The following is a 12430-nucleotide window of genomic DNA, read 5'->3' on the forward strand; positions in this document are numbered from 1 at the left end:
TTTGTACCTTGTATGCTTCCTTTACCTTTTGTACTCTTCAGTGTAATGGTTTTAGTTGTGGCATTTTTTAAGTTTTATTCAGTACTGACTAAAGGGAAGATTAAAATCATTAGAGGACATGAAACCACTCCAAGGACCTAGCTTGATGATGACAGTCACTATTTCTCTTGGATACGTTTCAGAATACATTTGCTTTAAATTTATGGATTTTGATAAGCATTCTTTTGGTTGTTCTTGCCATTACATGTTTCTCCTTTAAATTCTCTCTAGTTTCAACTAATGTAACTCAATCTCTTTATGCTTATTCCCCCTTACTTCCTGAGAACTCTACATACATTGATAAAGGTGTCTACAAATGCTGTTTTATTATTTATATCCCCACTATGTAAACATGAAGAAATTAGATACAGCAGAACATTAAGAGAAGAATTTTCAGATAGATTTGTCTGACCAACCAGGCACTTAATCAACCCTCATTTTAAGGAGTCTTGGGCTGGTTGAGCCACTTAGACCTATTATTTCAGTGGGTTTTAGGTGTCTTACAGACATTGGACCTTTTGAAAACACTATTAGTTGCTTTTACACAACTTTTGGGTGTCAGCTGCCTGTGGCAGAGGGAGGAGTGTTTGGTGTGGAGAATCAGGCTGGGTATTTCAGTAGCACAGGCTTTTTCCAACTTTTTTTTTTATTATTATTTTAAAGAATTCAAGTACATCCTGCTTCCAGCTGGATCAGAAATACCAAGGGGACAGCCTTCCTTGCAGTATTTTGGTGCATTTGTTTCAATTTCTGCCTAAAACAGAGCAGAACAGTGAACATAAAAACCAGAAAAAAAAATTAAGTTATTTAAATAACTTACTGGGTTTTTGTTTTGTTTGCTTGTTTGTTTTCCCCAGTTGAGGCATTTAAACCACACTTTGTGGTGAATAGTAGCATATATATTCTTATTTAAACTAGAATTCATACGTATTGTAGACTATATTTTGGAAGCATTTCTATAATATGCAAATGCAACATAAGTAACTAATCCCATATAATAAAAGATATTTTCTTGCAACTTTGTTTTTTTGTGATGCAGGTGGAATGAGCTTTATTTTCTACTGAGTAGCATTTCTATCTTACAAATCATCAGAATTTGATGGAGAAACCAATGATAAGGCAGAAACACTGATCTCATTGTACCTTTCCTGCTAAACCAAATTCATTTTCGATCTGGAGTCTTTGGAGCATTAGTAGAGTATTTAACATGTATCCAAATGATTTTGATACATAGGACAGTGAGAAATCTGATTTCTATAACTTTTACATGATACCCTCAATATTTTTTATTCTAATGCAATGACTGAATTTCCTTGTTTCCAGTGTCTGAAGAATATACAATCCCTCCTGTGCCACTTGCATAATTTTTTCCTTTCTTTTCAGATGAAGGATCCATCAAATTCATACCTTTCCTCAGAGGAATTCCTCAGGAATGTTTATGTTTTGGCAGTTCTCCTCTTCCTGGCCCTTATCTTGCAGAGGACATTCCTGCAGGCATCCTACTATGTGACTACAGAAACTGGCATCAACCTACGAGGTGCTTTACTGGTGAGCAAAGACATTACCACAATCAGCCAAAAGAATCATTAATAATAGCTCCAGCTTTGTGTGCTTGTTTTTCTTGTTCTTTATCTGAAGATTCAGTTAACAAGGAGAAAATATTCGCTGTGTTTTCATACAGAAAACTGGAAGAAGCAGTAACCATGACACAGCCAAACTGACGACAGCAGTTCCTTTGGCTGAAAACTGAAACCATCACACTAACCTGTAGATGTTTAACACCCACTCTATGCATGTCAGAACCTCTCTTTACAGATGATGTTAGGTATATGGAGATAATCAGTGTTGTTTTGGCTCTACATCTGCTTTGCTCATTTGCTTATGAGGTGACTTGTGCTGGTTGCGTGCAGAGTCATCTGCAGAGTATCTTTGGCCAAGCCATGCTTTACAAGAACACTGTCCACATATCATGAGTGGTGATTCTGATTATTTATGCCCTTTGGCACAAAGATTTGTGAGATGGGACAGGAGTGATTCATCTGCAGAAATGTATCTCTAAAACCAGCATCCCTTCACCCTCTGTGAAAGTTTATGTTGGTGAAGTGGAGCCAGCAGCTCATGTTCAGCACGTAGGTGGGTTGCACCAGGGGTGTCTGCAGACCAAATTCCACAGACTGCAGAAGCACTGTGCACAAACAGAAGGTGGAACTGATGTTTTGCCAGGTGTAACTCACCATAGGGATTTCATCTCAGCATGGAAGCTTCTTTTTTTGTGCACACTGTGATTGATGTGGCCATTTCAAGCATTTTCTGCCTTCTCCCAGGGTAGCTGGTACAGACTTGGTGAAAAAAAAGTACTTGATTATTTCTTTGTGCTTTTGTGACTCCTACTTGCCAAAATGGGAACTCTTAGGACCATATACAGCTGGTGTAATTCACTGTGGTCTGTAGGCATTTCTGATTAATTCTGCAGGATATACCTTGCTTATGGGCAAAACAGGGCAAAGAGCAAAAATTTTTTTTAAAACTTTCTTGAAGCTGCAATGTTTGATATTTGGCCATAACTGCAAACTGGGCTCACCATATTTGTCTTTAAAATTCTGGTAGATATAAGACCTGATTAATATAAAACAGAAAAGCAGGCTCACCGAATGTGTGATAAATAAAGATCTTTGCCCAGACTCCTACATTTTGATGTTTTGTCATTTTGTTCTATTTTAGGTCTGCATTAAGCAACAAACCTTTTAAGAGGAATTGAAGTTTTTAAAAGTCAGTTCTCTCTCTTGTGCTTTCTCTCACTCTGTCTCCATCTCTCTCTCTATCTCAGGTGAGAGACTGGGAGAAGGACTGTCTTAGGTAAAGACTAATACCACAGTTTGAAACATCCTGCTACTACTGTGCTATAATTTTATCATTTTTATATCTTCCATTTTATTCCTTTCCCACAGGCAATGATATATAACAAGATCCTGAGGCTTTCTACATCCAACTTGTCCATGGGAGAGATGACGCTGGGACAGATCAATAACTTGGTCGCCATAGAAACAAATCAATTAATGTGGTTCTTGTTCCTGTGCCCCAATCTGTGGGCCATGCCTGTTCAGGTAGAGCATCAAAATAAGGGCCTAAGTTCAGAGATCCTCCAGCCTTATGGCAAAGACTGTATGTCTGTGAGACTACTGCAAAATCCAGAGGGGAATCTGGACTTCACACTCATTCACTAGGAACACTAACAAGCAGAAATGTGGCTCCCCATCTCCTCCAAGGGCTGGGAAGCTGTCTGCAGTAAAGAGGATTTTTTTTGAGCAGGATTTGGATGCCATTGATGTGGTCTGTGACTTTAAGAATGATGACTTGTTGTCCTTTCCCTGATCGTATTTCTTCCACTAGTGACACAAGTCTTTACTTTTATTTCTGCCACATGGCAGCAGCACAGGCATCTGACCAGAACTAAGTATTGCATTTGCAGTGTCCACTTGTAGCTGCGTTTTGTGAAGGAGCAAAAAGCAATTGAATCCCACTCAGTGGCTGAGAGCAGCACTGACTGTGCTACATGAAACTCTCAGAGGAGCTCTCATCTAACCAGGTTTAGTTACTGTAAACAGCTGGTTCTTAACAAGGCTGGGAAAGATCTGTAGGCAGATCTGTAAGAAGGAAAAATTAAAAAATATTAGCCTGAAAGGACCTAAGCCATGTGGACTTTGCATGAAGCTTGGACTTCTGGAGCACCTTCAACATTTTCACTTTGGGTGGGATTGGCATAGTCCTTACCTATAAGTTATCCCATTATGACTTATGACATTAAACAAGTTTAAAAAGGGATAGAAGGCACCCTTGCAATAGATCTATTTTGCTGAAATTCCTGGAACCGTATCAGTAATCTGTTATAATAATCAGCAATATTACTACTACTAAAGGATTGGGTAGGGTTTAGAGAGTTGTAAAATAGTTAATGGAGAAAAAGACAAAAAAGTTTACACAGCAACAGAAATCAGAAATAATACAGAGGGTTTCATTTGAAGTCATTGGTTCAAATCCAGGTTTATTTGGAAGTGTGGCTGTTAATACTTTGAATGTTATTAAATGAATCATAGAATCACAGAATGTCTTAGGTTGGAAAGGACCCTACAGATCATCTAATCCAACCCCACTGCCCTGGGATGTTCAACTAGATTAGGTTGCTCAAGGCTTCACCCAACCTGGCCTTGAACACCTCCAGGGAGAGGACATTCACAACCTCTCTGGGCAATCTGTTCCAGAATATCACCACCCTTGTACAGAAGAACTTCTTTGCTGTAGCTGGTGATATGTAGATCTTGTATTAACTCAGGAACCAGAATCATGGTGGTTGTATCAGAGCTATCCCCATGTAAACCTCTGTGGGCAGTGTTCCTAAACTGTTTGTAGGGCTAAGGTACCATCTTGGTATTTTCCTACAGAGCTACATGGTATTGATGCACAAGCTCAGGTTTGAGGTGTGTCACTTCCAGCACATCTGCTTCATGCTTCAGTGCCTGTCTTAGGTGTGCCTCTGTCTGCAGCTGCAAGAGGATCACTATAACAGAGTGCAACCTTTGAATAACTCCAGAGGGATGTAAGGAGCTCCAGTGGAAACAACTTGAAACCAGTAAAATGCCTTGGGGCAGCACCATCATTTTAGTGCTCTTTTAGTTCAGTGGAAGCCTCATCTAGAATTAGGACTACTAGCCAGTAACTCAAACTATGCAGCTAATGCCAAAAATAAAGGCTTCTGGGTTCATTTCCCACACTTTCTGAACATGACCTTCTGAAGTACAGTCTCACTGATGCCTATGAACTATTTAGCTGTTTATTAGAAGAACAAATAATATTTTTTTTTCCTTTCTATCATTCTGGCATATTGAAATTATTTTTTTTAATACGTTACTTTTTCTCCACAGATAATAATGGGTGTGATCCTGCTCTATAATTTACTGGGAGTGAGTGCCTTAGTTGGTGCTGCTGTCATTGTCCTCTTAGCTCCAATACAGTACTTCATAGCTACGAAGCTGGCTGAGGCTCAGAAGAGCACTCTTGTAAGTAAATTATTTCAGTGACATCTGTGATCCAGAAGTGAGAACAGGGAACCAAGGGTTCTGGATTCTGTTCCTGATGTTAGTGAACATTCATTGTGGAGCTTTGGGAAGCCATCCCTTAATTCCATTGTCCCTTTCTGTTTTCTATGGCTCAGTAGATCTTCCTTCCTAACATCTGCCAGATAAAAAACTGACAAAAAGTATATGAGCCTTGATCTGCCTTCTCTGCAGAGACCATTTTTCACCCAACTAGCACAGTTTCACCTGAATTCAGTTCCATGAAAGGGTGTTACTCCTCCATTCAGATGTTGTATTTCATGGGATGTTAATGAACAGTACAAATGACTGATAAACTATAGAAGGACTGTATTAAAGAATGTGTGCACCCCCCTTCTGAAATGGCCAGAGACTTTATGCTCTCACCCTAGGCTTTGGTATTCTCTAAAAATCAGCTGGCATTGCTTCATTCATGCCTATTGTGCATTTTTAAGTGTGTAAGTTTATTTTGCTATCTAATTTAGTTTAGCAGTTAGAAAAGTTTTTGTTTACATTGTCTAATTTTTAACTTCATTCCTGTGATCCTTGAACTTTTTAAATCAACCTTTGAGGTTTGATTTGTCATATATTTAAAGAACCTTGTTATCTTAATATTCATTAAGCAAATTATACAGACATGAATCTAATCTTTAGTACACTTCATTCCTGTTGAGTTGTGCCATTTTAAATCAACACAAGGTTTATCTTTGTATAATTTCAGAAATAGTCTGAATCTTCCTTTTTCCTCTTTTCTGAGTTCCTCTGACTCATAAAATCTTTTGAATTATGCTTTTACAAAAACTTATGATTGCTGTTTGCTGGTGAGGGGCACTTAGCTAAACACATGCATAAATATCTCACTTATTTTCGTGACTGGTCTGTATGAATCCCAGAATTAATCTTCTATCAGCAATTACACACATGTAGTCTATCTTTATAGACACCATTAAACTACTAATCCACCTCCCTGAGTTTCACCCTCTATTCGAAGGATTTGGATGTTTTGGGTTATTTTTCTTTTCCCAACAGGACCACTTAATTTCCCCTCATGACTGTAAACATTTTAATATCACCAAAGAACATGGAATTTTATACTGTTTAACTCATTAGGGCAACTCAAAGCCTGTACAAAATCACAAACAAATAAAATTATAAATCTTTAAATAATTGTACAATGGAAGTGAAGGGAAAAGAGTATTCTCATTTAATCTACAAACCATTATCAATTTCTTAGCCTTGTTTTCTTTTGAAATGAAGGACTATTCAACTGAGAGACTAAAGAAAACCAATGAAATACTAAAAGGTATTAAATTATTAAAGCTGTATGCCTGGGAACACATATTTTGTACCAGCGTGGAAGAAACAAGAATGAAGGAACTCACCAGTCTCAAAACCTTTGCACTTCACACATCTCTTTCCAGTAAGTAACTGTTTTTAGTGCTTGGAAATGGATCCTGTTCTTCATGTCAACATTCCTTCTTCAACTAAAGCAAGGTACAGCTGTGCCTGTGACACTTTTACACAAATACATAACACAGAAGCTTGAAAATATAGAGTATATCTTGGGGATTTTTTTGGTAGTAAGTTTTTTGTCACCTTCTCTGTGACATTGCAAGTATGAGTTGCTTTGTAGTAAGGAGGCTCCAGATAATATTAGCAGCTCTGATTACAGCAAAGATGAATTAGTGTCTGAAATAAATTGTGTTTTCTGTAATGTAGAAGAGCTGAGAGGGTAACGTTTCAGTTGTGCTGCTTAATAACTATGCACACTGAACTTCTTATCCCAGCTCACTAAAGTATACAAATAAGATAATTCCTATTTGTTTGTGTATTTAAGATCTCTCTGTGTCATGGAAGGAAACTTCTTCCTGCAGAACATTTTTCCTTTGCGAGTTTTAAATGCTTGAATTGGAAACACCCAGATTTTTCTAGTGCCATAGAACAAACTGTACAACTGTTTTTTTCTTATTTTGTAAAATTTGATGCCTATTTTATCTCTTTTTATGTCTTTTTCCACAGTTTTTATGAATGCGGCCATACCAATAGCAGCTGTTCTTGCAGTAAGATATGGGGTTTTTTTAATTTTCTTTATAAAAGGAAAGAGAAAAAGAGAGAGGGAGAAAGAAAGAAAGAGAGAAAGAAAGGACACAGTTATTATTTTAGGACAGATTCCTCATAAAACCAGCAGAGAAGTTAATGTGCCCCTGCTAACTAGTATAGCCCATTCCCAGAGCTGGTATTTCACCAGCTCTGGTTTGGATTGGTAAAAACAAAAAGAAATACACATTTTTACTATAAGAAATAAAGAAAAAAATCATTGCAACTTAGAAGAAGACCCATTCTGAGAAGTTCTTGTTTTGAAGGGATTTTTTAAATCTCAGCCTAATGTACTAGAGGAACCATGGCTTGCTAGTCAGTAAGGAGTTGTCATAGATGGAATTCTGAGGGCATAATTCAGTGTATGCTAGCAGTATGTACCAGAATTGGATGAAGTATGCCCATAGCTCTGCATCTGTTAAAAAAAAAAACTCTAAGATTTATTGGATTCTTACTGATTTTCCTGGGTTGTGTATTTCCTCTAAACACTGAAGTCAGTTCTAAAGCTTTACAAAGTGAAATGCTTTGATTTTACACAGAAAATTTTTTCATTCTTAAACAGGTAAATCTCTTTAAATCACCGGCAAGTTTTAAAACCATTTTTTCACTTTAAGAGAAGACAATTTTCTCTTCAGTTTACTGTGATTCTCAGTAAATTGAGGTGTATAGTTTTTTGCCTTAGCTAGGCAGAATATTTTGCTCTCCTTGTCCATCTTTTCCAAGAGTCCTTATCCTGACATGCTCTTTTCTTGACGTGACAGACCTTCGTGACCTATGCATATACCAACGAGAAGCCACTGCAGCCTGCCCAGGCCTTTGCATCACTGTCCCTCTTCCACATCCTGGTCACACCACTGTTCCTGCTCTCTACTGTGGTTCGTTTTGCAGTCAAGGCTATCATAAGGTAAGGTGGCCCTTCGAGTTCCTCCAGCTCTTGAACACCTACATTCTGTAATCCAGCAGCAAAAGTGCTGTCAGAAAAGGTTGTTTCCACCTGCTTGTGCAGAAGAGGATTTAGAGGTGGGCCTCTGAAGTTCACAAATGTGAAATTCAGAGTAACCTTTTCTTTTTGCTGCATGACAAAAGACAAATATTCCCTTCTTTCCATGATTGCACCAAGTTTGGCAGTTCAGATTCAGAGCCGGGCTGTCCTTGCTTGGCTTATGCTCCTCTTCACACAGTGTGGCCACCCACCATTGCTCTCACTTAGCACTCTTCTGGACTCTCTTCAACACAGAGGGAGAAGAGAAAGACTGGTGGAAGTTATTTAGAAAGACCGACCATGCTGATGCAAGGTAGAACAACTGACTCAACTGTACCTCCACAAAGGCCTCCAAAGGGTGTTAAGTGAGAATCTGGTATTGTCCAGTCTCTCACTGTCTAGCATTAGCATGGACTTTAGGAAAGAAAGTGGATGGAGGAATATTGGACACTGAAGGATTAGTTACTCCAGGGAAGCTGAGCCATAAAGGATTCTCTTATAGAGGAAATAGTGTTCCTCTGAATGGCAGTTAAAGAGATGCAGGAAAGGAAGCATGGCAAGGCAGATATTTCGGAGTTTCATCTGTGAGGGTTAGGAATCCCCATGGCATGGTAAGGAAGTTGGCATGAAGTGGAGAATAATTCTTTTAGAAAAAGGAAAAGAAACTCATAAAATGTGTTGTGTCATCAGAAACTTATATGTTCCAGGCATTTATTTCTGCAAATAGCCCAACAAAATAACTTCCTTCATGCTGAGCTATAGAATACTTAATAATCTCAAGGGAGCTGGTTGGTAGTAAGTCAAATTTCAGAGTTTTGGCTGTTGCATCAGTGGTCTGTATGGAGTCATGGTCATGGGGCAGCTATGTAGAAGTATACGCTGCCAAAATATCCCAAGGGGCACAGGCTGACACCTGACTGGCAGTAATGTGTCAGATGACAAGCACTAGAAGGATGTGAAGACTGAACTAACCTTCCCACCCAGAAACATAGTTTCTTCTTGCCAAGACTGAGACACACTGGCAAAGTATTGCATTGCTGCTGCCACTGCCTCTTTTTGGTGCAGAATGATAAGAATAAATAGCAGTGAAGGGGACTTCAGGCTCTACAGCTATCTTTTGCCAGCACTACACTCATGTAAGGAAAAAAAAAAATAAATTAAATTGGGTTTATTTTTATTGAAGCAAGACCAGGGCCACATGAGAGATTTTCCCTAGGTTGAAATTGTTTCTGACTAGTGGAAAATTTCAAGTCTCCTTTATAAATCATCCCAGCCTCTACAACTCTGCACTATGTTTAGCACAGCCTTAACAGCAAAATGGTGTGTACATTTTCCTTAGCACTGCTGGCCACCTCTCAGGGCTTTATTTAAAGACCATATTTGCCAAAACAAACTTTGGCAAACTTATTTCATAGCATCTTTCTCCCATGAACATCATGTCCCCCAAATGAAGAATGTATTCCTGGCCACTCAATGGCTTTATCATCAATCAAATACATGTATAAGAGTATGCACTTGTTTATGGTAGGATTAAGAGCTTATGCTTTTATGAAAATCTCCATTTTATTGCAATGACTATTCTAGTACCATGAAAGCTTTTGGGAGTACCTGTCCTCATTCAAATTCAAAATAATGTCTCTATGATTCTATGTATTCTTAGGTAGATGACCAGAACGAGCTCTCTGATTTTCTACACAAAGATAAATTCTATGCACATATGTAAGGTTGAAGTTCTGATATGGGCATTAGACATAAATTTTCCTTTCAAAAGAAGAGATAGGAACAGGTATACTGGCAGGAGGATATAATGACAATAGCAGTGCTTTCTTGCTAACCAGTACCTCTGTGGCTAGGATATGTATGGATAATTTCATATGAAATGCTCAGACAGGCCTTGACACAGGACTGCTTTCCCATTTGCAGGTTAATGTTCAAATCACTGATCTGAAGTTATATGTTCCTCTGCCAGTCTCTGGCTCAATGCACCTTCACTTTAGTTTTTGCAAAATAACATAGCTTCACCATGACCCACGGGTGCTTTTGTTCGTCCCTTCCTCAGAATGATAAGGACAAAGATATTTACAGCACTCTGAAAGGAAGGGAGCAGAAAGAGGCTCAGCTCTTTCTGTGATGAGGAATAAATTGAACCCGTGTGCTGTATTCCCCAGAGGACAGTTTTAAGAAGCAAGCAAAGAGAGCTCTTGCTGTATTTCTCCAAGGCTGGCCATAGTTGTGCTGATTAGTGCAGTGGTCAGTCCTGTGTGCATGCAGTTTATGCAGAAGCTGTGTTCAGGCTGCAGCTAGTGCATTGGCAGTTTAAGAGGATGTAGGTGAGTGAATGACTCATTTATGTATCCTGAATGTGTGTAGGCTTGAGAAAGACACAGAAGAGAGAGGCTGGTCAAGATGGAATCCATTCCCACAGAGCTCTAGTGGTGCTCACATGACCAGATCTCCTCTTCATTCTCAGCTACCAGTGGGGTGTTTCATTATTTTCATCTATCCTTCTTCCACATAAATAATTTTTCACTCGCCATCAGACAGTCCAATAGGAACCCAAAAGTTTCCCATGAACTTCTTTTGGAACACTTCTGATACATCCTGCTGGCTGGACTGAATAAAAATGGAAATGTCCTCCAGAAACCTGAGTTTATTGAACTCACTGTCCTGTTTTCTTTCAAGTGTACAGAAGCTGAATGAGTTCCTCCTGAGTGATGAGATTGGAGATGACAGCTGGAGAGGTGGAGACAGCTCTTTAGCTTATGAATCCTGTAAGAAGCACACAGGACTTGTAAGTTCTGTTTTATGAGGCTGAATTTCAAAGCAGAGATACAGTTGGGGAATTTTGGCTTCCAGTCTGACTCTAACATTGACCGGTTTTGCCTCTTCTACCTCAGGATCTCTGTGTTGCTATGAGATGGTCTCCAAACACATTTAAGCATTGCTGAAGTGCCAGTAGTAATAAAAAAACCCCTCATCACACCAACACATTTACACGTGGCTCAAATCTGTCCTCCTCAGCTTTTATAAAAGGCCCAGGTACATTTCTTGTGGCTATGGGTTTGTCCTGTATGCTGCCAGGAAAATCCATTCTGTGTTGGGCATCTTTAGACAGGACTGATTCCTACTCTGGGAAATTCATAATTTCCCAGAAAAACAACATCAAACTTTGTGAAACAGGAATTAATTCCAAAGTACTGTTTCAGGAGAGCTAAACATATAGCAAATTTAGAGAAATTTGGGGGAACAAAAAACTCAAGGAAGTTCATTTAGGAATTTTTTTTTTTTTTCATTTTGAGATTTTTCTAAAGCTAGATATTTTAACTCTTTCAAACTGATCATGTCATTTGAAATGTGACTGAAGCTTGAAGACAGCTACAGAAATAAAAGATTAGCATAAAATAAGTTTTATTTTGAGCTGAATTAAATTGGTTTGCCAACCCAATATGTTTCATGTTTTTCTGGCTTAACAGTTATAATAAAGGAAACAAAAAAGAAATTGTTTCAGCATCTGTTTTGCTTCTTTTGTCCATCTTTTGCCCAGCCCTACAGAGAGATACAAAGTCTAGAATGATGGGGAAATGGGAAAAAAAATGGAAAAATAAAGGTCGTATCTGTAAAGGTTGACTCACTCACTGTAGACAGCCCATCTGTAAGGAGTCACTAAGTTTATGCTAATTGCACAAACTAATTTGATATGCTTCTCACTCCTGCAGCTATTCTGCTTCCAAGAACGAAGCTGGTAACTGCATTTCATTACACTTTTACTGCCACAGCTTTGTTTGGAGCTACCTCAGGTAGGGCAGACTTACCTAGTGGCTGAAGGAGGATGACAGAGGTGAAATTTAGGATGATTCTGCATGGGAAACCAAAACCAGAAGGATGTCCCCCATGCTTCAGGGAAGGATGTTTGAAACATTAAACTGTATGCATCACTGTAGTGTGTCTTTATTATCACTTATATTGAAAAGCATTGGTTTCTTCTTGTGACCTAGAATGGTGGTAAGGAAAGGAATGGATTGTCTGTTTTATAAGGAAACAAATGCTGTCCCATCTTGAGAACTCAAACTTTTCTCTCCCCCTTTCTTAATTTCTCTATGTAGCACACCAAGGCCATCAACAGGAGGCAGCCCTTGAGATATCAGCTTGAAAGCTATGAACAGCCAACAAGGAAGCAAACACGTCCTGTGGAGATAGATGACATTGCAATCAAGGTGGTTTG

At 38.8% G+C, this 12430-nt stretch overlaps 1 protein-coding gene across 1 annotated transcript in view; it reads left to right on the top strand.

Moving 5' to 3' along the window:
• Nucleotides 1-1422: 1422 nt before the first annotated feature.
• The window catches only part of ABCC9 (ATP-binding cassette, sub-family C (CFTR/MRP), member 9), a gene marked incomplete at its 5' end in the record, with an annotated part of 47898 nt that continues 36890 nt past the window's right edge, over nucleotides 1423-12430 (top strand). The window contains 8 exons of the mRNA XM_008936815.1: nucleotides 1423-1587; nucleotides 2988-3143; nucleotides 4959-5093; nucleotides 6387-6549; nucleotides 7149-7189; nucleotides 7988-8130; nucleotides 10891-10999; nucleotides 12312-12422. Coding sequence (XP_008935063.1) covers nucleotides 1423-1587; nucleotides 2988-3143; nucleotides 4959-5093; nucleotides 6387-6549; nucleotides 7149-7189; nucleotides 7988-8130; nucleotides 10891-10999; nucleotides 12312-12422 — 1023 coding nt within the window. The remainder of the gene's footprint in view (nucleotides 1588-2987; nucleotides 3144-4958; nucleotides 5094-6386; nucleotides 6550-7148; nucleotides 7190-7987; nucleotides 8131-10890; nucleotides 11000-12311; nucleotides 12423-12430) is intronic.

The sequence above is a fragment of the Merops nubicus genome, unplaced genomic scaffold (assembly GCF_000691845.1).
Source record: "Merops nubicus isolate BGI_N331 unplaced genomic scaffold, ASM69184v1 scaffold48813, whole genome shotgun sequence".
NCBI lineage: Eukaryota > Metazoa > Chordata > Aves > Coraciiformes > Meropidae > Merops > Merops nubicus.